Below are 27,500 nucleotides of genomic sequence, written 5' to 3'. Positions count from 1 at the left end.
ACTTAGGCAGATATAAAACACTCTGAGGTACCCAGTGTAGATTATCCCAGAAAAAATCAACCAGGACTGACTGAATCTTCGGTAGCATGTTTGAAGGAGGGTCCACACAAGCCAGCCGATGCCAAAGAGAGGATGCAACCAGGTTGTTAATAATAAGAACACGCCCCCTGTATGAAGTAATACTGAAAAGAAATGTCCATTTCTCTAGACGACCTTTAACTTTTTCAATTACCCCCTCAAAATTCTTTTGAATAAAAACATCACCACCTAAGAAAACACCCAGGTATTTAAACCTGTGGCGGAGCTAAGCGGAACGAAATTCATCTGGCGAGGGTCAGGTTAATTTAAACCCACCCCTATTCCAAACTAAGCCATCAGGCAGACAAGGTTCACCAATCACCCAACTCCCAACCAGCAAGGCTATGCTTTTTGACCAATTTACCTTTGCTGAAGAAACAACCTTAAATTCATTGCAAATTTTTAAAAGTGTGTCAACATCTCTCTGGCCATTAACAAGGACAGCCACATCATCAGCGTAAGCTGCCAATCTCTAATGAAGGAAACATTGTTATGAATCAATCTGCCTGGCACACAGTAGGTCTGGTCAGGGTGGATTACCTGCTCCAAAACCTCCTCCAGTCTATTTGCTAAAACTTTAGACAGCAGTTTGTATTCAGAGCAGAGGACTGACACCGGCCTCCAGGACCTTATATCTGTCAGGTCTCCCTTTTTTGGCAATAAAGTGAGCACTGCTCTACGGCAGCTTAGTGGCAGCACCCCTCTGGTGATGCTGTCTCTCAGAACAGCAAGCACATCTGTGCCCAACTCTGGCCAAAAGGACTTATAAAAGTCTACTGGCAGGCCATCCACCCCAGGTGCTTTGCCACTCTCCATACTGTGGAGGGCTCTCTCCAGCTCCTCTAGGGTCAACACCCTTCCAAGGGCTGTGTTTGCCTCTTCAGATACCTTAGGTAGGTCACCAAGAAAAGCCTTGTCAGTCGCCTGATCACTAAGATCATTGGACTTCATAATCTCTACAAGCCGTCTACGAGAGGGCATGTGCGGCTCAACATGATTTCTGTCAATATTTTGTGCAGTACAATTGAAATCTCCTCCAAGGATAAGAATATCCTCTAAACAGCCATTTTTTATAACATTTCCAATAGTATTTAAAAACAGCATTCTTTCTGTTGCCAGTGTAGGAGCATAAATGCAAATACACACAAACTGGGCTCTGACCTTTAAAAGTCTTCCCTCTATAACTTCTTCAACATCAAAAGTGATGGGAATAAAGGACTTAGAAAACAGAACTGCAACCCCACCACTATTAGAAGTACCATGACTAAGTATGGACAGACCATCAAACTCCTGAGCCCAAGCAGCTGCATTAGACGCATCACTGTGCGTTTCTTGCATAAAGAGAACATCAAACTTATTCTGTCTGATTGTTTCAAAAACAGAGAGCCTCTTAATTTTTTCTCTTGCGCCATTTACATTTAAAGAAGCAACACGAAATTCACCCATCATTATAAAGAAAAAATAAAAAAATAAAAATGGACCTATGCAATCAGCCATTCTAGGACACAAGTGGAAAGGGTTTTTAACATTTGTCATCTTTGGCATTCAGTAGAACATTGAGTTTTGTGAGAATCTTTTTTAGACGAAAATCCTCTTGATCAGTGATGCTACCATCACGCATAAATGCTTGTGATTTGCTCATAACCTGTTCAATGTCAGGAAAAAAATTGTCTACCCAGACCTTCCTAGAATGTTTTGTATCCTTAAGGAATTTCTTTATATCCTCCACTCTATAATTCACTTTCACTCTCATTATCAGTCAATTCTATATGAGCGCGTCCCCCTTTGTTCTTTTTAACGCGCTTTCTTTTTCCTTTATTTGACGGTACTTTAAACACATTATCGTCCTCCTCCAACACGGAGGTTTCCATGTCTTCTATAGCGACGGAAACCTCCTCCCCATTAATGGCATCATCATTGCTCCCCTGACAGTTCTGAGAATTAGTGATAGTCTCCCCCAAAAGTGTGGAAAGATCCTCCCCATCAGCCGATCTAACATCGTGATTTTCCCCATGCACTTGGAATGAATTTAAAGTTATATCAGGAGTTTGGCTCTCCGGCCCACTAGCAGAAGCAGCAGCCTCCTCCTCAGTATTTGCACCAATGTTAACATTAGGCTCGTTGGTCTCTTTAGACGCTCCCTCTGCCACATCACCCCTAGATGCTATTTTTCACTTTTTCCACTATTATTCGTGTCATCCTTTTTATCAGGACACGTGCGCACGAGATGCCCCGATTGTCCGCAACCAAAACATTTCATAACGCTAGTTGTTGCATAAATCGCATAATTAAAGTTATCCACAGTCACATTCATTGTCAAGTCCAATTCATCATTGTTATTCTTAAGGATCATGTACACGAGACGCCTGAAGGACAATATATGTTTCAACAACGGGGATTTACTCGCAATCGGAATTTTCTTAATTGTTGAGACCACTTTGCCATAGCGCGACAGTGTTTGTCCTAGAATCTCATCCGAAATGAATGGGGGGAACATTAGACGATATGACTTTCTTGGAAGGCGTAGAAAGAGGGGCAACAGAGGTAAAAACGCCATCTATCACCACGCCATTCTCCGTCAGCTGATAAACTCAACTGACTTTAAGAAAAGCACAATCGCGTTGTTCATGCGAGATGCTGATACGATATTCTCATGACCAACAATTTCTCCGGCAGCCAAACTACAATCCTCAACACTGGCTGCCGATGCTATTTTGAACAGCATGACGCCGAGTTAGTTGACCAAAAATCTCTGCCATGATTCCAGCACAAGACTGGAGGCAGTCGCTTTAGGGGAAAAGCCCCTGTTTATTGTCAGAAAACTAAACCAAGCAAAAATCTTTAGTACTCTAGCAGAAAGTAATAGATAGAAAGAAAGGAAAAATAAATAAAGTCAGAAATAGAGATTTAAACAGAACACTCGTTCGCGGTACTGCGTCCAAACCACCATCCACTCACCACTGACTCCGCCCACTCACAGCAACCATGCGCACAGAGAGCACAGAGAGAGAGAGACAGAGAGAGAGAGAGAGACAGAGAGAGAGGAAGAGGGAGGGTTGGATGTGGAAAGAGAGAAGATGAGCAAAAGAAGAATGACAACAAAGCATTAAAAAAGAGCTAAATGCACATTTTTTTTTATTTATTTATGAAAAATATGCCATGCGTTCTGTTTTGAGTTTGTGTGTGTGTGTGTGTGTGTGTGTGTGTGGTTGGGATGATGTTCCTTTGTGTGCGGCATTTTACAGGCCAACACAAGAGCTTGCACTCGGCCCCAAGAGTGGAGGCAAAGTCATGCAGATAAGTAAGTGTGAAGTATGTGTGAGAGAGAGAAAGAGAATGAAAGAAAGTGTGTGTGAGAGAGAGAGAGAGAGAAATAGAAAGAGAGAGAGAGAGAAATAGAAAGAGAGAGAGAGAGAGAGAGAGACATACCACCTAGACTGAGAGAATGCTGTGGGACAGAATGAGAAGCCAGCTCATCTCCTCTGAGAACTGTAGATGTGTCACTCAGTCTGCCCACTGCACACTGTGTGTGTGTGTGTGTGTATATGTGTGTGTATGTGTGTGTGCGTGTGCGCGCGCGTGTGTGTGTGTGTCAGCGTGTCAGCACTGAGAGAGTGAGCCCAATCAGATGTCAATCCCAGAAGAACATTATCACTCAGGATGCATGTGCTGGTTAGACGTGCTGGTTCTGCCTTTATACTTCTTTGGGGAGTAGAAGTGTATGGGTGTGTGTGTGTGCGTGCGTGTGTGTGTGTGTGTGTGTGCTAACTAGGTTATGTTGGTCACACACAGACACTCACCCAGAAGTAGCAGGAAGGCCAGCAGAAACGGCAAGAGCTTCCAAAGTTTGGGCAGGCACCTGAGAAACACAAACACATCAAAAACCGTGTGTGTGTGTGTGTGTGTGTGTGTGTGTGTGTGTGTGTGTGTGTGTGTGAGTGAGTGAGCCTAGGAGTATCCGCAAATCTAAGGCGACGTTGGACAGTCTTAGGTCTTAGGGTTAACCCTAGGTTAATGGACATTAGTGTGTGTGTGTGTGTGTGTGTGTGTGTGTGTGTGTTCTGATTCTTTAATAGACCTTTAGAGGCAGGTCAAGTACATGAGAGCACTGCATGTCCAGTCATGGCGTGCCTCCTCTATAAACACCCCCTCTCACACCACACCACATCTCCCCACTCGGCTCCAGTAATAAAAGGACAGTGTGTGTGTGTGTTTAGGTGTGTGTGTGTGTGTGTGTTTAGGTGTGTGTGTAGGTCTGTGTGTGTGTGTGTGTGTGTCTCCTCACTCGGCTCCAGTAATAAAAGGACATTAGTGTGTGTGTGTGTGTAGGTGTGTGTGTGTGTGTCTCCCCACTCGGCTCCAGTAATAAAAGGTCAGTGACTGCTAATAATGGACGGCAAATTCAATCTCTGTAAGACATGAGGCATAACTGGCAGATCCTGATTTTGTCTCTCGCATGCTTTAATCACACAGTGTGTGTGTGACTGGCCTTGTGATGTGACGAGCCAGAGCAAGGCACGGCTTTAGAGTAGGGCAAGGACTAGCCTGAACTGCCCAGGGCACGGCTTTAGAGCAGGGTACGGACTAGAACTGAACTGCCCAGGGCACGGCTTTAGAGTAGGGTAAGGACTAGCCTGAACTGCCCAGGGCACGGCTTTAGAGCAGGGTACGGACTAGAACTGAACTGCCCAGGGCACGGCTTTAGAGTAGGGTAAGGACTAGCCTGAACTGCCCAGGGCACGGCTTTAGAGTAGGGTAAGGACTAGCCTGAACTGCCCAGGGCACGGCTTTAGAGCAGGGTAAGGACTAGCCTGAACTGCCCAGGGCACGGCTTTAGAGCAGGGTAAGGACTAGCCTGAACTGCCCAGGGCACGGCTTTAGAGCAGGGTAAAGCGTCCCACATACTCGCCACTCCCGACCGGTAGCGTGACAATGTGACGTCACGGGAGCGCCGTAACCATTTATACTCGCGCGTGGTGGTCACGACACTAGTTGCAATATTCATTGGCCTCATTACCATAAAAACTACCCTCTGTGATGATACTTCAGACTTCGGTTGCTTCTATTCACAACTACAATCATTACCATCTAGTTTCCAAGGTGTGTGCAGCTAGCTAGCTAGCTGGCTAGATAGATAGATAGATAGATAGATACTTTATTCATCCCGATCGAAATTTTAGCAAGTAAGCTAGCTGGCTGGTGCTGAGAAATGAGTTTGTGTAATTTCCTGAGGTGGAAAGAGATTTTTTTCAGGTCTTAGATATCCTATCCTGCTGGATTATTGGCATGGGTCCCTGGGTCTTGGGTCTTTCATCTTAATTCCCTCTCTCTGGTAGCTTCATTAACTTATCCAGCAGACTATTTAAAAATCACGAACTCTCGCTGGTAACCTAGCCAGGTTAATTTCCCTCTCTTCTCAAACTGACTATTCAAACATGTTTATTTAAGATGTGGGCTAGGCTATATGACATGCCTGAATGTGGTTGATGTCTGTATAGAGGCACGCATGCTCCCTGATCTTGGCTTCAAGCTCATCCTGCTTGTCGCGCGCATCTGAAAAAAAATCTCCGGTGCACGACCTGCCTGCGTGAGGCTGAAATTTCTCTCGCAACAGAGGACATGACGCAATTTTGACGTCACATTGTTGCGCTACCGGTCGGGTGCGGCGAGTATGTAGAACGCTTCAGGCTGAACTGCCCGAGTGTACAGGAGTACATACTCTTTTGATCCTGTGAGGCACGGTGAGGTGTGCGTAGCAGCAGCATATAGTGTACAGGAGTACATACTCTTTTGATCCTGTGAGGCACGGTGAGGTGTGCGTAGCAGCAGCATATAGTGTACAGGAGTATATACTCTTTTGATCCTGTGAGGCACGGTGAGGTGTGCGCAGCATATAGTGTACAGGAGTACATACTCTTTGATCCTGTGAGGCGCGGTGAGGTGTCGCAGGCATATAGTGTACAGGGTACATACTCTTTTGATCCTGTGAGGCACGGTGAGGTGTGCGTAGCATATAGTGTACAGGAGTACATACTCTTTTGATCCTGTGAGGCACGGTGAGGTGTGCGTAGCACATAGTGTACAGGAGTACATACTCTTTTGATCCTGTGAGGCACGGTGAGGTGTGCGTAGCACATAGTGTACAGGAGTACATACTCTTTTGCTCCTGTGAGGCACGGTGAGGTGTGCGTAGCAGCATATAGTGTACAGGAGTATATACTCTTTTGATCCTGTGAGGCACGGTGAGGTGTGCGTAGCATATAGTGTACAGGAGTATATACTCTTTTGATCCTGTGAGGCACGGTGAGGTGTGCACAGCAGCAGCATATAGTGTACAGGAGTATATACTCTTTTGATCCTGTGAGGCACGGTGAGGTGTGCGTAGCAGCAGCATATAGTGTACAGGAGTATATACTCTTTTGATCCTGTGAGGCACGGTGAGGTGTGCGTAGCAGCATATAGTGTACAGGAGTATATACTCTTTTGATCCTGTGAGGCGCGGTGAGGTGTGCGTAGCAGCATATAGTGTACAGGAGTATATACTCTTTTGATCCTGTGAGGCACGGTGAGGTGTGCACAGCAGCAGCATATAGTGTACAGGAGTATATACTCTTTTGATCCTGTGAGAGGCACGGTGAGGTGTCGCGTTGCAGCAGCATATAGTGTACAGGAGCATATACTCTTTGATCCTGTGAGGCACGGTGAGGTGTGCACAGCAGCAGCATATAGTGTACAGGAGTATATACTCTTTTGATCCTGTGAGGCACGGTGAGGTGTGCGTAGCAGCAGCATATAGTGTACAGGAGTATATACTCTTTTGATCCTGTGAGGCACGGTGAGTGTCGCGAAGCAGCATATAGTGTACAGGAGTATATACTCTTTTGATCCTGTGAGGCGCGGTGAGGTGTGCGTAGCAGCATATAGTGTACAGGAGTATATACTCTTTTGATCCTGTGAGGCACGGTGAGGTGTGCGTAGCAGCAGCATATAGTGTACAGGAGTATATACTCTTTTGATCCTGTGAGGGAAATTTGGTCTCTGCATTTATCCCAATCCGTGAAGTAGTGAAACACACTCAGCACACAGTGAACACACAGTGAGGTGAAGCACACACTAATCCCGGCGCAGTGAGCTGCCTGCAACAACAGCGGCGCTCGGGGAGCAGTGAGGGGTTAGGTGCCTTGCTCAAGGGCACTTCAGCCGTGCCTACTGGTCGGGGTTCTAACCGGCAACCCTCCGGTTACAAGTCCGAAGCGCTAACCAGTAGGCCATGGCTGCCCCAGCATGTGTACTGGAATGGAAGGTTATGGTGTGGGTGTGTGTGGGTGTGTGTGTGTGTGTGTGTGTGTGTGTGTGTGTGTGTGTGTGTGTCTGTGCATGTGTGTGTGTGTGTGTGTGTGTGTGTGTGTGTGTGTGTGTACACTGTGAGAAGGTTTTTTTGCAGTGATTTTCTCACCTGGTCAGGAAGAAGACGTTGAGCAGGGACATGAGTGTGATAAACTGGTACCATGCCGCCCCCAGCCACCAGAACGCCGCCTTCGCAGCTTTCCCTACACACACACACACACACACACCCCAGACAAACACACACACACCAGACAAACACACACACACCAGACAAACACACACACACACCCTCCAGACAAAACACACACACACACACACACACACACCCCAGACAAACAACACACACACACACCCTCAGACACACACACACACACACACACCCACACACAAACACACACACACACCCCCAAAGACAAACACACACACACACACACACACACACACCAGACAAACACACACACACACACACCCCCCAGACAAACACACACACACACACCCACCCCAGACAAACACACACACACACACAGGGAAGAAACAAAAAAGGCAAAATTAGCGATAAACTTTTATTATCCTGTAGTGTGTGTTCCAGCATGAGCCAGAGACGTGAGACTAAGATGAGCATGAGATGAGCATGAGACAGAGACGCGAGACTAAGATGAGCATGAGATGAGCATGAGACAGAGACGCGAGACTAAGATGAGCATGAGATGAGCATGAGACAGAGACGTGAGACTAAAATGAGCATGAGATGAGCATGAGACAGACGTGAGACTAAGATGAGCATGAGATGAGCATGAGACAGACGTGAGACTAAGATGAGCATGAGATGAGCATGAGACAGAGACGCGAGACTAAGATGAGCATGAGATGAGCATGAGACAGAGACGCGAGACTAAGATGAGCATGAGACAGAGACTAAGAGCTGGAGTTCAGTACGGCTAAAGCCAGAGACAGATGAGCTCCAGAATACTGGCAGTACAAATGCAAAAACCCAGCATAATTAAGAGCTAAATCTGTCAGCGTCTGCCGTTGAGCAATGACAACAATCTTCTCATAAACAGATGCAATGTTTTGTGTGCAGTTTGGAATTTCTGCTGCTGGCGCAAAAGCAAGAGTTAAGGGCCTTGTGTGTGTGAGACTGAGTTCACTAAGGTGCCGAGTCAAGATCATCACAGTATACAGGGTCAAAAGCAGGAGTGAGCGAGACATTGGGGAAAAAGAGAGAGAAACAAGAAGAAGAAAGAGAGAGAGAGAGAGAGAGAGAGAGGATGGAGAGACATTAGGATAGACAGACAGAACAAAGACAGACAGAACAAAAGGAAAATGTCTCTACACAGAGAGCTAGAGAGACAGACAGGGTGGGTGGGTTTAATGGGTGTGTCTGTATCGACTGCGAGTGAAAGAGACTGAGTGTGTATTGAGTGCAAGGGTGTATATTGAGTAAGAGTGTAAGAATGTGTGTGTGTGTCTGTGTATTGAGTAAGAATGTAAGACGGTATGTGTGTGTGTATGTATGCATTGAATGTGAGTGTGTCTGTTGATTAATAGTGTAAACGTGTGTGTGTGTGTGTGTGTGTGTGTGTGTTGAATGTGAGTGTGTTTGTTAATTAATAGTGTAAACGTGTGTGTGTGTGTGTGTGTGTGTGTGTGTGTGTGTGTGTGTGTGTGTGTATTGAGTGCGAGTGTGTTTTGTTGATTAATAGTGTGAACGTGTGTGTGTGTGTGTGTGTGTGTGTGTGTGTGTGTGTGTGTGTGTGTGAATGTGTGTGTGTTTGTTGTGTTTTGTTGATTAAATGTGTGTGTGTGTGTGTGTGTGTGTGTGTGTGTGTGTGTGTGTGTGTGTGTATTGAATGCTGACCTGGAGCTAAGAGGACAAGCCATAGCAGCGCCAGCAGCTTCCTGGTGACGTTGGCTCCGATGGAGGCGATGGCACGACACACCTGCAGCACACCTGCACCTGGACCACACCCACCGGGACAGACACAGCCAATCAGCTACCAGCTCACAGAATGCCCCTCCACCACATCACTCACTGCCATGTTTCTCTACCTATGATACTGATTTCAATGAAGTTATAGCATTAATGGACATCATTAACCAAAAGCCATGAAGAGAACCTTAACCATAGGGTTTCACTTCAGTGTAGTTGACCACAGGAGTACATGTGCAGTGAATAAAACTAAATGAACACGTTAGAATGAAATGAGTTAAACTAGAGGAGTTAGCTGGATTACAGCAAAATATTAATCTGGACAAAGGAAATGAGTTAAACTAGAGGAGTTAGCTGGATTACAGCAAAATATTAATCTGGACAAAGGAAATGAGTTAAACTAGAGGAGTTAGCTGGATTACAGCAAAATATTAATCTGGACAAAGGGGGACCGGAGTCATCTCAGCAGAGAAAAGAAAGACAAGAAAGCGATAAAATGTGAGTTAAAATTTCAAAGAAAATATGTTAGATAGGAAAAGGGAAAAAATGTTTGTTAGACCAGAATGTTAGTCAGAATGTAGTTTATAGAGGTCTGCGCTACTGCTAAGAATGTTAGGATCTGGAGAAAAGTGCTGAACCAGTTAGAGGTGTGTTAGGCACGCAGGGACGGCAAGTCTTCAAATGTGTGTGTGTGTGAGTGTGTGTGTGTTTGTTTCTGTATCTTGTGAGTGCACATGTGTGTGTGTGGAGGGTGTATGTGTTTGTATCTGTATGCATGCGTGTGTGCATATGTGTGTACGTGTGTGTGTGGGAGTGTGTATGTGTGAGCGTGTTTGTATCTGTATGCAAGTGTGTGTGTGTGCATATGTGTGTACGTGTGTGTGTGTGTGTGTGTTTGTGTGTGTGCCTGCGTGTGTGGGAGTGTATATTTTTTTATCTGTATGCGTGTGTATGTGTGTGTGTGTGTGCATGCGTGTGTGTGTATGTTTGTATCTGTATGCGTGTGTGTGCATATGTGTGTACGTGTGTGTGTGTGTGTGTGTGTGTTTGTGTGTGTGCCTGCGTGTGTGGGAGTGTATATTTTTTTATCTGTATGCGTGTGTGTGTGTACGTGTGTGTGTGTGTGTGTGTGTGTGTGTGTGTGTGTGCCTGCGTGTGTGGGAGTGTATATTTTTTTATCTGTATGCGTGTGTGTGTGTACGTGTGTGTGTGTATGTGCCTGCGTGTGTGTGTGTGCGTGTGTGTGTGTATGTGCCTGCGTGTATGTGCCTGCGTGTGTGGGAGTGTATATGTTTGTATCTGTATGCGTGTGTGTGTGTGTGTGCGTGCTTGTATCTGTATGCGTGTGTGTGTGTGTGTGCGTGTGTGTGTGTGTGTGTGTGTATGTATGTGCCTGCATGTGTGGGAGTGTATATGTTTGTATCTGTATGTGTGTGTGTGTACGTGTGTGTGTGTGTGTGTGTGTGTGTGTGTGTACTTGTATCTGTATGTGTGTGTGTGTGTGTGCGTGCTTGTATCTGTATGTGTGTGTGTGTGTGTGTGTGTGCGTGTGTGTGTGTATGTATGTGCCTGCATGTGTGGGAGTGTATATGTTTGTATCTGTATGTGTGTGTGTGTACGTGTGTACGTGTGTGTGTGTGTGTGTGTGTGGTGGGGGAGAGCATGTGCAACCTGTGTAAGTCAGGAGGGCCAGCAGTGCCCCCAGCAGGCCTCTGCGTCGTGAGGAGTGTGTGTGGAGTGTGTGAGACTCCAGGTGTTGGCTCCCTTTACAGTCGTCACCTACAGACAGCGCCACACACACACACACGGACAACACACAGAACACAACAAAAACACAAACAAAAACAAAACACAAAGTCTTCATGAACCAAGGCTGAATAGAATGAGAAAGCAAATGAATGTAAAACAGTGTGGGGGATGGAACTGATCCAGCGCAGTAGAACTTCATATGCGGGGCAGACGCAGAGATGGGGAAGGGGAGCTTATGCAAATAAGACATGACTGGACATGCACCATCAAGGAAAACAACACTGCTTTTGTCTGCCCATCTGCCCGTGTGTGTGTGTGTGTGTGTGTGTGTGTGTGTGTGTGTGTGTGTGTGTGTGTGTGTGTGAGTGTGTGTGTGTGTGTGAGAGTGTGTGTGTGTGAGTGTGTGAGTGTGTGAGTGTGTGAGTGTGTGTGTGAGTGAGACTCTCCCCCTCCCCCCTCGGTGTGTTCTCATTGCTGAGGCGTGCTGCTTTCTCCTGGATCTCATTGTTCTCTGCGGTCGGTCGGCCTGTCGCTCGTTCTGCTCCTTCTCTTGCATGCTCGTTTGTCACGGCCCTGTCACCAACGTCAACCCGTCGGCCCTTGACCTCCCCTCTGTGTGTGTGTGTGTGTGTGTGTGTGTGAGAGAGTGTGTGTGTGTGTGTGTGAGAGAGTGTGTGGAGGGGCTTAACCCTGTGGACAACAGCTCTGGCTGTTATGGGACTCGGCAGCCTGTCAGGTCCAGCTCCTGCTATTGAGGTGTGTGTGTGTGTGTGTGTGTGTGTGTGTGTGTGTGTGTGTGTGTGTGTGTGTGTAGCCAGTTGTCAGCCTGTCAGGTCCGGCTCCTGCTATTGAGGTGTGTGTGTGTGTGGTGCAGCTTTTTCTCACGCAGTCGGCCGAGTGGCCTGGCGCGGACGCTAAGCTCCCAGAGCCCCAGTGCACTGACCCATCAGCATCAGAGGGCACACACACACACACACACCCTGGAGCAAACCCTGAGGCCAGGAACACACCAGGCAAAAACCATAGAGTGGAAGACTAGGGGTCAAAGTGTGAAAAAGGCAGTGTGTGTGTGTGTGTGTGTCTGTGACACTCACACAGAGATCCATTTAGGTTGAGATGTCCGTCACCCGTCACTAGGTCCTTCACGTTCATGCTGCCACAGTAACTGGAGTGAGCTGCAACACACACACACACACACAAACACACACAGACCCAGACACAGACACGTCATATCTGCTATTCTGCTAAACAACCTTCTACCTCCATACGCGGAGGACGACAAACATGAGAGAGACGGAGGAGAGAGGTACAGGTCATTTACCTGTCACCTCAGTGGAGCCCTTTTGCATACAAGACCACACACACACACACCACACACTACCATGACCTGTGTGAGCCACGAGTTGATGGAAAACAAACAGACACAGAAAGAGAGAGAGCAAGAGAGAGAGAGAATGAGAGACAGAGCAAGAGTGAGAAAGAGAGCGACAGAATGAGCGCAAATGAGACGATGTGACAGAGACAGATCTGTTTATAGAGAGAGAGAGAGAGTTTTATTTTTTTCTCATAAACTAAAGTGTGTGCGTATGTGTGTGTGCGTCTGTGTGTGTGTCTGTGTGTGTGTGTGTGTGTCTGTGTGTGTGTGTGTGTATGCAGTCACAGATGTTTGTTTTATGACTGTTATTTAGTCTTGATGAGTTCTGAGCTTTGGCAACACTTTCTTCACGAATTGTCATGCCAATAAAGCATTTTGAATTTGAATTTGAAAGAGAGAGAAAGAGAGAGAGAGAGAGAGAATGAGCGCAAATGAGGGGAGACGATGTGACAGAGACAGGCTTGATGGCAGATCTGTCTAGAGAGAGAGAGAGAGAGAGAGAGCGGAAAGGCAAACAGCATTGGTGCTCCATGACTGGACAGCCACTGTAGATAGGTTGTAGAACAGAGTGACTCCCATAGAGAAACAGACACCTGGCAAAGAGTCAACGCCAATTAGAGACGCACGATGATACGAGGGAGAAGACTGCTGGAGAGACTGAGAGAGAGGAGGAGGAGGAGGAGGAGGCCAGCTGGTACCTTTAGGCTGGAGAGAGATGGAGTGAGGAGGAGAAGGAGGGGGATGGAGGAGGAGGAGGAGGAGGGAGGAGGGAGAGAGAGGAGGGAGGAGGAGGAGGGAGGAGGAGGAGGAGGGAGAGAGGAGGAGGAGGAGGAGGAGGAGGAGGAGAGAGAGGGAGGAGGAGGCCAGCTGGTACCTTTAGGCTGGAGAGATGGAGTGAGGAGGGAGAGAGAGGAGGAGGAGGAGGCCAACTGGTACCTTTAGGCTGGAGAGATGGAGTGAGGAGGGAGAGAGAGGAGGAGGAGGAGGAGGAGGAGGCCAGCTGGTACCTTTAGGCTGGGGAGATGGAGTGAGGAGGGAGAGAGAGGAGGAGGAGGAGGAGGAGGCCAGCTGGTACCTTTAGGCTGGGGGTTCCTGTAAAAGAGTCTTTGCTGTAGTCTCCACTTCAGCACCCGCACGCTCTCCCAGAATGCAGCGCCCGCACCCCACAATGTGTCCAATACGGACACCAGCACACCTACGGCCGCAACACACACACACACTCACACAGTCAGCCTGGCCATTGGGATTATCCTCAAAAGCACCAATCACGAACACTCTGCCGATTCACTCGTGCAATCCGAGATAGGCAACCATTTATAAACACATCTATCTATCTAACACACGTGCACACTTTTGCATGATGGCTAAGAGGGAATGGAATGGTCAAATTGAGAGAGAAGAGTGGAACTGGAGACTAGAGGATGGAGACATCAAGTCTTAGGCACACAGTCACACAGGCATACACATGTACCTAGTGGGAACATGACGCTACTCCCTACTCAGAGTTAAATGGAGAGAAGGTTCATGGACAGACAGATGGAGCACACAGGCTTCCTTCAAGCCCCAAAGACAGGAGAGCTGAGAGATAAACGGAGTGTGTGTGAGCTAAGGGGAAAAGAACCAGAGGTGTTCTGTCAATCAAAAGATGAACGGAAACAGTACAGTATGAGAAGAGCGCACAGGAAGTCCCGCCCCACAGCCTGCTGATAGGCCAGTGAGAACAGTAGACGCAAGAATGAAAGAGACAGCATCCAATAGGATGGGAGGAATGAGGGATGTAAGAGGAGGAAAAAGGAGACAGGAAGTCCCGCCCCACAGCCTGCTGATAGGCCAGTGAGCATGAGAGAGGGGAGACTGATGGAGCCGGCACCCAAAGAGAAGCGAGTGGGCACTGGCGGCGGGCACGCGGGCCTCTCTACCTTTGCTGGAGTCCTGCTGCTGCGTGTGGCCACTAGAGTCGCCCAGCAGTCTGTGGAAGAGGAGGGTGATGAAGGTGAACACGGAGGTCAGTGCCCGTCTGCTCTGGTGGAGACACGCGCCCGAGACACACGCCAGCACACCTGCGCGGAGCCAGAACACACACACGCACACACACACACACACCGCATCACATCAGAGCTTTAACTCACATGCCATACACTGCTCTCACAGTGGCTGAAACACAAACGCATACTGCAAATGCATGCTTTGCTCAGTGCATGTTCATGTGAAACGGAACAAGAGCTCCCATTTCACTCCTGCACATTCTGAAAAGTTCACACACACACACTGAAGTAAAACTGTTTAATTCTGTTTGATTCATCTGATTCACTTCCCCCTCGAGAAGTCTTTGACTCTCCACAGCTCGTTACAGGAGTGGGAACTGAATCAAATGAGCTCAGGTGACCTCTGACCCCGTCACCATTCTGGCCAGGATCTGGGTCTCCTCGGGGCTAGAGGGCTGAAACGCAGTCAGTGGACAATTGAACCTAAGTACACATTTGGCAAACACATTTGCGTACACATTTGGCAAACACATTTGCGTCACATTTGGCAAACGGAGGCCAATGTTAGTGGCGACTGTGTAGTTGCTCACCATAACTGTTTCCAGTTTAAAGCAAACAATTTGAAATGTTTACACACACTCACATTTAAAAAGGGCAAAGAGAGGGATGTCTACAGTCTGACCACATCTTGGGTTTTAGGCTGGACAAAACCACTAATCTGTTTTGGTAGCCTCCTCCTCCGTGGTGTTCTGGGGCAGGGGTCTCACCTGTCCGGTGTTTCTGGCTGCGCTTGCTGCTGTAGATGGAGGTGGTGGTGGAGCTGGAGGTCCGGTGCAGGCCGGCATCACCACCGGCCACTGCTGAGGCCAACGCGGCAGCAGAAGTGGATGATGATGAAGATGATGATGACGTGCCTGACGAAGAATATGCGGTCAGGGCGTCTTTGTTCTCGCCGTGGAGGGAGCAATCGCGGCAGATGTAGCCGTTGGCGACGGTCGTGTGCGAGTGCGTGACGCTGGCGTTGCCGTTGACCCGTGATGATGAGCTGTGCTCTGTCCGAACACTGCGTCCTGCTGTGAGTGTACACACAGACGCACACACGCACACACACACACACACACACACACACGCACACACAAGCACAGGGGTTCACACAAGAGTTCTCCACAGTTAAAAGTGTAGGTATTTACCAGGACAATGCAAAACAACTGAAATATGTGACTGTAGCTCTTTGAAATGTTTTAAAGATTACCAAATAAACAGCCACTGAAATATCAGTAATAAAATTTAGTTCATACAGTGGATTATATTGGGAAAATAGTCAACTCACCTTTAAGGTCAGCCTCGAGTTCTGTACCTATAGTCCAGGAAATAGATACAGACAGAGAGAGGGAGAGAATGCAAGTGAAAGAGACAGAACAAGAGACAGTTATAACCTAATAGCCAGATTTAATAGATCAGAGATCACATATTTCAGTTATAACCTAATAGCCAGATTTAATAGATCAGAGATCACATATTTCAGTTATAACCTAATAGCCAGATTTAATAGATCAGAGATCACATATTTCTATGATCCAAATATCAGTGGAACAGTCAGACCCATCAGTGGGATGTAAGACCCAGATTAAGCACTCATTTTATTTCACTGTTCCATAATCCTACACATAGTAATCTTTTATCTTGATTGTTGTTGTCTTGGCAATTGTTGGAAGTCATAACAGAAATAGATAATGAATTGTGCAGCTCTACAAAAGGTTCTTTTTTTTTTATCAGCCATCTTCATCAATAACACTCACCTAAATCACCTGAGTCCTATGATATCGCCATTGTAAACACAGTTACTTTTCCAAAGCCAATTGTCAATGATGGACAAAGCTCATATTAGCATTGCTGTATCCGTAAAGCGTGCTTTGAGATCTGTTCTAGCATGTACTGTACGTCCACACGAGTCAATGAGATATGTTCTAGCATGTACTGTATGCCCACTAGTGTTGTCACGATACCAAAATTATGACTTCGATACGATACCTATTATAAATATCAATGATGCTCGATACTAAAACGATACTAATGCTTAAATCCTAAGATATCTGGAGAAGAAAGGACTCATACCTCCAAGTGTATGGAGTCATTTGTGTTGAATTCGGGGCACTTTTGTAGTGTGCAGGTCAATTTGGGTTCTAAACTTGTAAACTTCCTACATAATTATTATTTTTTATAGTCAGTAAAATAGTAGGCCTACTTTGTGTGATTAAGTCCTTTATTGTTTGTTATAGTTAATTTACATTGTGTTGTGTTTTGGCAATAAAGTAGCTTTAAATAGCCAAACTAGGCAAGATCAAGGTCAGTGTTAATATTACTGCATGCAAATCACTGAATGCTATGCAGAGGGGCCTAATCTTTAGGCCATCTGATGTACAGTATAGGCTACCCTAGGCCTTCCCGTGTTCATGGGATTTCTTTGACAGTTTCAAAGGGGAAAATGTGAGGATAGTCTTCTTTGCGCCCAGTGTACAAGTACGACGTTCCAACCACTCAGGTCTTCGTCAGATAGGCCTACACCATTACCTGTTGCAATACATCTGTGTGCATTCCTACATTACGTCTATTTCTTTAATAACATGATTTGCTACCACGTACAGTAACAATAAGCCGCTATTATTATTAGGACTCAACACGCTTTGGTGGTATGCTGTGGGCTTTAATTAGCGGTCTACATGCCATGACAAATATTACCAGTAGTACTGACCGAACATGAAATAGATCGTTTACAAGTTATGGTAATGTTATTCTGGCGTGAACATTGCGCTTTCATCACGTTAGCACCCTATGATTACAGCTCGTTATGTCTCGTCAAAATGATTACAGCTCGTTATGTCTCGTCAAAATTCATTGATGAAGGAAGGTTCGCTTTATCCCAGAGAACCATACTCATTTCACTTAGGCTAGACTAAAACATAAGAGAAGAACTTGGCACTAACCACCAGTAGTAGTGTTTTCTATAGCATATTCGTTAACCTGTCGTTCTTTGAACTCTTTAAAAATGTTGGGATATGTCTGTGAGGTGTTTAGCCAAGTTCCATGCGTAGCCTACAAGACTTTGAAACATATTTTACAAACGGGCCTCTGTGTGTACCTGATGGCTTGCCTTCACTATTCGCGATGTATCCGAAATAGTTGCAGATTTCACTGCACCTTTTGTTTTATCCACAAGGCCTAGAACTGTCGGCAAAGAACTATGTTGACGTTGGCTGCGACTCACTCACTCAGAGCTGCCTGCTTGACACCCCACTTGCCTAGATGCGTGCAAGGAGCAGTGAGAGCAGTTCACAATAGACACAGAACTTTATTATTTTAATAAAGTATCGATTTTAAAAACGTCTGAAATCGTATCATTTTTTGTGTAAAGGCATCGTGATACCTTTTTAGTATCGATACACCGTGCAACACTAACGCCCACACGAGTCAATGACAGTCAGCTGTGAATTCTCTGACGGAGATAAAGCTCTGAGACGTGTTCTAGCACGGGCTCTGAGACGTGTTCTAGCACGGGCTCTAAGACGTGTTCTAGCACGGGCTCTGAGACGTGTTCTAGCATGGAAACCAATACAGGTCAATGCCCTGATATGGAAGTGCAGAGAAAGCTAATCATTAGCTAATCATTTTGGGTGCGTCTGCGAAATGGGTTGGAGAGGAACAGAAGTAGAGCTACAGTAGTGTCCAATGACAGACCAGGAGACAAGTAGAGCTACAGTAGTGTCCAATGACAGACCAGGACACAAGTAGAGCTACAGTAGTGTCCAATGACAGACCACCAAAAGAGACATGGTATCTGATATTAGCAAAATGATATATAATAATATATGATATCGTAATATCAAAATGCTATCTAGAGAAAGTATCTATAGACAACGTTATCTATAGAAAATCTATAGGAAACATTTGATTTCTTGTATGGTCTCATATGGCCACATGAACAGTTCCCGTAAACAAGTTCATTGAAGGTGATTTTTCTGCAACTTTAACTTTATTACATTAAGTACTGACTGAAGTGCTCATATTTAGTGTCTACAGTTATTTCCCCCATAAGTTGCTGATGTCTTTAAGTCCAAGTATTGGACCTGGTATTGTGTGTGTGTGTGTGTACTGACCCCAGACTTTAGGAGTGGAGGTGGCGTGCTCCTTGAGGCTTGCGCCGTCGAGGAGGCTCCCCGAGAGCGAGGCGTCCGTTTGGGCCTGGCCCAGCACATAGCTGCTGTGGCTGCGCAGGGTCCTGCGTATGGGCGTCTGCGTCTGCGTCAGCGTCAGCGTCTGGGAGTCCGTCTGCAGCTCCGCTGAGGACTGCTGCTGCTGCTGCTGCTGCCTCCGGCTTCGGACAGTTCTGAGAGAGAGAAGGGACACGCACACACACACAGAGAATTAACATTAAACTGTGAACAAACAACAAACAAGTGTGAACTATTGCTGGCAGTAGTGTGTGTGTGTGTGTGTGTGTGTGTGTGTGTGTGTGTGTGTGTGTGGGAGGTAGTAGGTCAACTGGATCCCGAGTAGGGGTGAACGATTATGAAAAATAATCTAATTGAGATTTTTCTCACCAGTATTGCGATTACGATGCGATATGCGATTATTTTTAAGCTCTTCTTCTTCTGTCTTACTCAACAAAGACAAGCAATATATTATTCTATAGTATGACCAACACAAAATTAGATACAGTAAGTTCAACATAAACTGTTCTTTCCTGGAGCTCAGGCCTATGTTATGATGGCATTAGGTCACTGAATAAGATTGATGAATGAAATATGTTTTTTTTTACTATTTTTTATCACATTAGTAGACCTATATTTGTTGAACTTCCAGCCTTGTAAACATTTAATGATTCTTATACGTTTCTATTTTGTTTCTATTTCATGTAGATATGATCTTATTTCGTTAGTTAACAGTTAGGTCTACATGCAGTGGCACTGACACGGCTTCTCCTTGTCCTGTGCTCTCTCTCACACACACACACACACACACACACACACACACACACACAGACCCGCTCCTCTCCTCTGTAGGCTACTTGCACGTGAATCAGAACAAACTAGATTATTGCAGCGCAAATAAATGCGGCCAAATGACCGTTCAGCTCGGTGTTAACTAAAGGTTTAGTTAACTAGTTTGTTCATATCACAACAAAGCCAATCGCGGAGACAAAACTCTTTAAACAGGCAAAGTTATCAGCAGTTAGCAGCATGTATGTAGCCTAGAGCCAGCTGGTAAGCTAATGTTAAAACAGCTGGGTTTTTGGTGGTTAGCTGTGTCAACTACTTGCGGATATCATTATGCATCAATCATTACCTGTGAGATGAAATGTTTGCGCCGCCAACCCCCTTGGATATCGCAAATGCCCCCACTGTCACTGTACTCCAGTAAACAAAGTCCCCAATGCACAGTGCAGCCTAAACACTAGTGGAGTTTTAATCGTCAGCTGGACAAGTGAACGAAGTTACCAGCCAGAGTAGCAGCACAGGGGAATTATGAACTAGAACCAGGGACGTGGCAGGTTTGAGCTAAAGGTAATGAAGAGGTTTATTTTTAACCAAAGTAGCTCTACTGGTCAGACCTTTCTTGACACTGTTAGCTGGTCCTCTTGTTTTTACGTTTTTTGCTTCTTCAGTGGTCGTGTGAAGAGTCGGTGGCGCGTCGGCAAGCGCAAGTATAAATGCGTTTTGGTGACGTCACATATTACAAATCGCAGCCTTTGCAGTTTGAAAATCACATTTCATCATATCACGATATTATCGCAAATGCAATAAATCGTTCATCCCTAATCCCGAGTTATTCTTGAAGAACTTCTTCTAAGAACTGCTATTGCTTTTGTGAGTCTTGTTTCAACCAAAGATATACAGAATATATCTATGTGCGGTATTTGCATATGTGTGTATTTGAATTTTGGTGTGTGTGTGTATTTGGATGTTGGTGTGTATGTGCATGCATGTGTTTGGATATTGGTATGTGTGTGTGTGTGTGTGTCTCACCGTCTCGTTGATCCGCTGGCGCTGCTGCTGCTGTAGCTGACGCTGTGGTTGTGCGACTGCTCGTCCAGGCCGTCGTTGCCATAGAGACCCGTGGCGGTGTGGAGGCGAAGGCTCTTGCGCGACATCCTGGGCGAGTCGTAGACCGGAGCGATGTGGTGCTCCTGCTCAAACTCCAACGCCGCCAACGAATAACTGGAGCTGCGTCCGGCAGGCAGAAAGAACGAGAGAGAGAGAGAGAGAGAGAGAGGAGGGGAGGTAGAGAGAGAGACAAAGAGAGAAAATGAGAAAGAAGAGATCAAGATGTGGTCAGGATGAATGGTCAGGGTGATAAATCACATGGCCGCACTCTGAGGTGCCTTATCAGACATTCCACGCAAATGGCAGAGGCGTCCTTCTCCACCATAATCTCCACGCCCAGCACAGCCCAGCCCAGTCCAGCCCAGCACAGCACAGCACAGCACAACACAACACAGAGGTGCCTTCAGACGCCCTTTTGCAGCTCTCTGCAGTTAACGCCCCCCTCACACAAACACACATGTGCACACGCGCACACACACACACACACACACGCACGCACGTGCACACGCACGCACACGCACACACACGTGTACACACTCACGCACACACACACTCACGCACACACACACACGCCAGCAGCCTCTTGGAGCCAGGCGATTAGTGCTGACGCAGCTCTTTCTCTCACTGCTTCCCTCAGAGCGGCCTGTAGTAGCCTCATGCGATCTGGCTTACTTCCCTTTCTCTAGCCCACCAAAATAAACCCAGAAAACACACACACACACACACACGCAAAACACACACACACACAGAGCCAGCAGCTCGGAGAGGAGAGGCCAAGCTGCTGTTCCTAATACAGGATATGAGTCACTCCTAACCATCACTACAGAAACATCCATACACACACCCTCTTCAACACACACACACTACTACACTACAACACTATTACCACAACAACACCCACACACACAAAACTAACCATCTCTACCACAAAAACACACACACACTCCCACACATAACTAGCCTACTAACAATTACAGTAACACCCACCCACACTAAGCCATCATTACACCAAGACCCATAAAATCACCAACACACATTATTAACCATAAACCATCGGTAACTATAACCAACCATTAACCGTCATTACAACGACACACACTGCCTGTCACCCACATACACACAGACACACACATTAAACACTTTCTCTGCCATGACCACAAGATAAGAATGTGGGGTGTGTCTGCATAAGTGTGTGACTGTGACTAGTAAGCCCAGAGCAGAGAGGCAGCATTCCTGTCCCTTACACTCACTACACAGCATATCCAGTCACTCCTGTCCCTTACACTGGAGGGAGAATCTCACTACACATCATATCCACAGTCACTTACACTCTGGAAGGGGAAACTCACTATAGGCTACATATCTACAGTCTCTCCTGTGACTTACGCTCTGGAGGGGGAAACTCACTACACGGCGGCAGCGCTCGGGGAGCAGTGAGGGGTTAGGTGCCTTGCTCAAGGGCACTTCAGCCGCAGCCCACTGGTTAGCACTCTGGACTTGTAGCCGGAGGGTTGCCGGTTCGAGCCCCGACCAGTGGGCCGCGGCTGAAGTGCCCTTGAGCAAGGCACCTAACCCCACTGCTCCCCGAGCGCCGCCGTTGTAGCAGGCAGCTCACTGCGCTGGGATTAGTGTGTGCTTCACCTCACTGTGTGCTGTTTGTGTTTCACTAATTCACCGATTGGGTTAAAATGCAGAGACCAAATTTCCCTCACGGGATCAAAAAAGTATATATACTTATATACTATAGGCTACATATCCACAGTCTCTCCTGTGACTTACGCTCTGGAGGAGGAAACTCACTATAGGCTATATATCCACAGTCTCTCCTGTGACTTACGCTCTGGAGGAGGAATCTCACTATAGGCTACATATCCACACAACACAGTCTCTCCTGTGACTTACGCTCTGGAGGAGGAATCTCACTATAGGCTACATATCCACAGTCTCTCCTGTGACTTACGCTCTGTGGGGGGAACTCACTAGGCTACATATTGAGTCGCTCCTCCTACCACACTGCATATCCACAGTCTCTCCAGTTAGCACACTAGGGCATGTGAGTCAGTCAATGGCCTGCCGCCCAGAAACACCACAGAGATTCAGAGAGCATTGCAGAGCAAAACAGGGCAGAGGAGAGGGGAGGGGAGAGGGAGGAGAGGAGAGGAGAGGGGAGGGGAGAGGGAGGAGGAGAGGAGAGGGGGAGGAGAGGGGGGGGGGAGAGGAGAGGGGAAGGGAGGAGAGGGGGAGGGACAAACACAGGAGCACTCGCAGTGAGTGTATACACACAGCCACAGGCACGGATGATAACCATTTCACCTGGACAAGGTAAACACCGCCTGTAGTTGCATCTGAGAAGAATAGGGCCTGCAAGAGCAAGTGCACTGCACACACACTCTCTCTCTCCCTCTCATACTCACACACAACCACGCCCACACATGCATGCATGCCCACACACACACACACCTACACACATATGCATGCACACACACACAGAACACAAGAGAACACACATACACAGAACACAGATGACCCATCATCATCACCAACATCTGAGTAGACAGACGTGATGATGAGTTACAAATGTTGCAAATGCTCCTCAACATCACACCATCCAGGGGCATTGTGGGGGTTCAGCACAGACAGCATTGTGGGGGTTCAGCAGCACAGACAGCATTGTGGGGGTTCAGCAGCACATACAGCATTGTGGGGGGTCCAGCACTGCTGCAGAGTATGGTGCAGAGGATGGTGAGTATGGTGCAGCTGCAGAGTATGGTGAGTATGGTGCAGAGTATGGTGAGTATGGTGCAGAGTATGGTGAGTATGGTGAGTATGGTGCAGAGTATGGTGAGTATGGTGAGTATGGTGCAGAGTATTGTGAGGATGGTGAGTATGGTGCAGAGTATGGTGAGTATGGTGCAGAGTATGGTGAGGATGGGGAGTATGGTGAGTATGGTGCAGAGTATGGTGCAGAGTATGGTGAGGATGGTGAGTATGGTGCAGAGTATGGTGCAGAGTATTGTGAGGATGGTGAGTATGGTGCAGAGTATTGTGAGGATGGTGAGTATGGTGCAGAGTATGGTGAGGATGGGGAGTATGGTGAGTATGGTGCAGAGTATTGTGAGGATGGTGCAGAGTATGGTGCAGAGTATGGTGCAGAGTATGGTGCAGAGTATGGTGCAGAGTATGGTGCAGCTGCAGTTCGCTTCTCTGACCGGTCAGCGCTCCTGGCCTCTATGTAAGCCAGCAGGATACACCATCCCACCCAGATCCAATTATGTGCTTTCCCAGGACCACACCACCTGGTCTCTCTCTCTCTCTCTCTCTCACACACACTCTCGCCAACACCACCTACAACACTTGTTGTCCCCTGCATTGACGTAATTAAGGAATTAAGGAAGGTACTTGGCAGTACTTGGCATAGAACTACATAACAATGATCTGATTTGAACTCCTTCACCTTAAATCTATTCTGCTTGACTTCCTCCTCTAGAGTAGAACAGTAAACTCTATACTATATTTGGCTGCGGCCCCAGTGTGTGTGAATGTGTAGTGAGGACAGAGGAACACGACCCACTGGGGAGGGCACAGGAGTGACCACACAAACACATCCAGCACATGCTGTGCCCCTCTGCTTCCTCCATGCGTCCGCTCCCTGCCATCGGCTATCTGCACCACAGGCAGGGGGCGCTGAATGGGAGTTTACTGCAGCCCACAGCCGGGAGGATCACTGGGCTCTACACAGAGCTCTGCAGCACGGAATATAAGACAGATATAGGCTACATGCACATACACCTTAGTCTACATAACATACACACACCTAAGGCAACATAACACACATACAAACACACATACAAATACACATACAAACACACATACAAACACACACACACACACACACCTAAGGCTACATAATGCACACAAAGCAGAGATAAGCTCAATTTAACAAAAGACATCATGCGTGCGCACACACACACATAAGCTCACTTTTCCCTTTGGCACTTACGCATGGCACCTTGCCAGAGAGTCAAGTAGACATGCAGGTCATAAAACAAAATACACATCATCTTTGCTAGAGGTGTTGAAATTAATCAAATAATCGTTGCATCGCGATGCAGACGTGGACGATGCTGCATCGATGCGGTGGCCGACCGTAATCGATTATAACGCAATGATGTCACTTGTTAATTTTCCGGCCGCGGCATAAACATTCAAATGAAAAACAACATTCTCAGTAGCCTCATTCTCTCCGGGTCTCATTTACCTGACGTCATTCGTCACAATTTGCACGTAGGTGCCAAAGCAACATGGTGGAAAGGTGGTTGTTATACAGTATCTTGACGCATTCCGTCAAGTCAAATATCTATGACTGAAAAAAGTATTTGACGCATTGTGATTCATCGAGGAATCGAATCGAATCAGGAGATCAGTGACGATTTATACCTCTAATCTTTACTAAGGTGAAAGTAGTAAAGTATGGGATCTGAAAATGTACTCAATATATAGTATAAAGTTTAGTATAAAGTAAAAAGTATCCTTGCCTTTTTAAAAGGACTTTTCCTGGATGTTTCTGGAAAAAGCTCTCTGCAACACAAACATACCGTCATGTGGCAGTGCTAGGGGCACAACTACACACACGAACATACCGTCATGTGGCAGTGCTAGGGGCACAACTACACACACGGAACATACCGTCATGTGGCAGTGCTAGGGGCACAACTACACACACGGACACATGTGGCAGTGCTAGGGGCACAACTACACACACGAACATACCGTCATGTGGCAGTGCTAGGGGCACAACTACACACACGAACATACCGTCATGTGGCAGTGCTAGGGGCACAACTACACACACGGACACATGTGGCAGTGCTAGGGGCACAACTACACACACGAACATACCGTCATGTGGCAGTGCTAGGGGCACAACTACACACACGGACACATGTGGCAGTGCTAGGGGCACAACTACACACACGAACACACCGTCATGTGGCAGTGCTAGGGGCACAACTACACACACGGACATACCGTCATGTGGCAGTGCTAGGGGCACAACTACACACACGGACACATGTGGCAGTGCTAAGGGCACAACTACACACGAACATACCGTCATGTGGCGGTGCTGGGGGCACAACTTCACCTGCGGACATACCGTCATGTGGCAGTGCTAGGGGGCACAACTACACACACGGACACATGTGGCAGGGCTAGGGGCACAACTACACCGCGGGACACATGGGCAGTGCTGGGGGGAGCACAACTACACACACGGACATGCCGTCATGTGGCAGTGCTAGGGGGCACAACTACACACACGGACACATGTGGCAGTGCTAGGGGCACAACTACACACACGACACCCGTCATGTGGCAGTGCTAGGGGCACAACTACACACAACATCACATGTGGCAGTGCTAGGGCACAACTACACACCGCGAACATACCGTCATGTGGCAGTGCTAGGGGCACAACTACACACAACGATCATGTGGCAGTGCTAGGGCACAACTAACACACGGACACATGTGGCAGTGCTGGGGCACAACTACACACACGGAACACATGTGGCAGTGCTAGGGACACAACTACACACACGGACATACCGTCATGTGGCAGTGCTAGGGGCACAACTACACACACGGACACATGTGGCAGTGCTAGGGGCACAACTACACACACGGACACATGTGGCAGTGCTAGGGGCACAACTACACACACCTAACATGCCGTCATGTGGCAGTGCTAGGGGCACAACTACACACGACACATGCCAGTGTCACACACACGACACATGTGGCAGTGCTAGGGCACAACTACACACACGAACATACCGTCATGTGGCAGTGCTAGGGCAATAACTACACACACCTAACATACCGTGGCATGTGGCAGTGCTAGGGGCACAACTACACACACGGACACATGTGGCAGTGCTAGGGGCACAACTACACACACGGACACATGTGGCAGTGCTAGGGGCACAACTACACACTGACACATGTGGCAGTGCTAGGGGCACAACTACACACACGGACACATGTGGCAGTGCTAGGGGCAATAACCACACACACGGACACATGTGGCAGTGCTAGGGGCACAACTACACACACGGTTTATGTGGCACACACAACTACACACACGGACACATGTGGCAGTGCTAGGGGCACAACTACACACACTGACGGTGCTAGCGGATAACCACAGCAGTATTCACTAAACAACCTAGTGTACTATGTAGGCTAGTGAATGAGGGGACGTTCTCCCCACAGGAGCATGGTCATGGACGAGTGTATTCCACCTCCATCACCATGGAGATACTACAGCATGAGCTGCGAGAGGCATGCAGCTCTGTAGACCCTTCCAGCTGCATAAACAAACTATGCATTCCTAAGGAATGTGTGCATAAACAAACTATGCATTCCATTAACATTGAACTAATGATAACTTGGGCACAAATTACATTGCACTAAAGTTCGATTCATTTTCATTTCAAAGTATCTGCGTTGGTTTTGACCATTTCAAGCGGAAACCCTCTAGGAACAGATTGAAAGGGTCCATATATGTGAGCAGTGAGCACTCTAATTGCTCTGTACTGGGAAGTGCTTAGGCCTCCTGTGCTGCTTCCAAGATCACATTCCCTGATTCCCATCTCTTGATGGTCTCTCACACTTGCGGGAAAACACACACAGACGCACAGACACACAGACGCAGACACACACAGATTAAAATAGAATGGCCAGAGCCCAAATCCTGAGGAAAAAACACACACATAAATCCCAACCCTGCTCTTACACAACACCTCTCCTCCGCCTTGGCGCTCTGATGCCCACGCCGCCCACCACAGCCTGGTACACAGCTCCACCTGCCCCTGCCCAGGGACCGCCCCACCCACACACCCACCACAGCCTGGTACACAGCTCCACCTGCCCCT

At 47.3% G+C, this 27,500-nt stretch overlaps 1 protein-coding gene across 1 annotated transcript in view; it reads right to left on the bottom strand.

Moving 5' to 3' along the window:
• The window catches only part of LOC125295943 (SUN domain-containing protein 1-like), a 56,063-nt gene that overhangs the window by 13,908 nt on the left and 14,655 nt on the right, over positions 1-27,500 (bottom strand). Inside the window, exons 3-13 of the mRNA XM_048245524.1 lie at positions 20,488-20,685; positions 18,619-18,848; positions 15,795-15,821; positions 15,232-15,537; positions 14,399-14,539; positions 13,555-13,674; positions 12,199-12,279; positions 11,027-11,134; positions 9,284-9,382; positions 7,535-7,628; positions 3,879-3,937 (exon numbers count right to left, since the gene is read on the bottom strand). Coding sequence (XP_048101481.1) covers positions 3,879-3,937; positions 7,535-7,628; positions 9,284-9,382; positions 11,027-11,134; positions 12,199-12,279; positions 13,555-13,674; positions 14,399-14,539; positions 15,232-15,537; positions 15,795-15,821; positions 18,619-18,848; positions 20,488-20,685 — 1,463 coding nt within the window. The remainder of the gene's footprint in view (positions 1-3,878; positions 3,938-7,534; positions 7,629-9,283; positions 9,383-11,026; positions 11,135-12,198; positions 12,280-13,554; positions 13,675-14,398; positions 14,540-15,231; positions 15,538-15,794; positions 15,822-18,618; positions 18,849-20,487; positions 20,686-27,500) is intronic.

The sequence above is a fragment of the Alosa alosa genome, chromosome 6 (assembly GCF_017589495.1).
Source record: "Alosa alosa isolate M-15738 ecotype Scorff River chromosome 6, AALO_Geno_1.1, whole genome shotgun sequence".
NCBI classification, from domain to species: domain Eukaryota; kingdom Metazoa; phylum Chordata; class Actinopteri; order Clupeiformes; family Clupeidae; genus Alosa; species Alosa alosa.
Note: the sequence above shows the minus strand (reverse complement) of the source record. Positions and strands in the feature narration are given on the sequence as shown.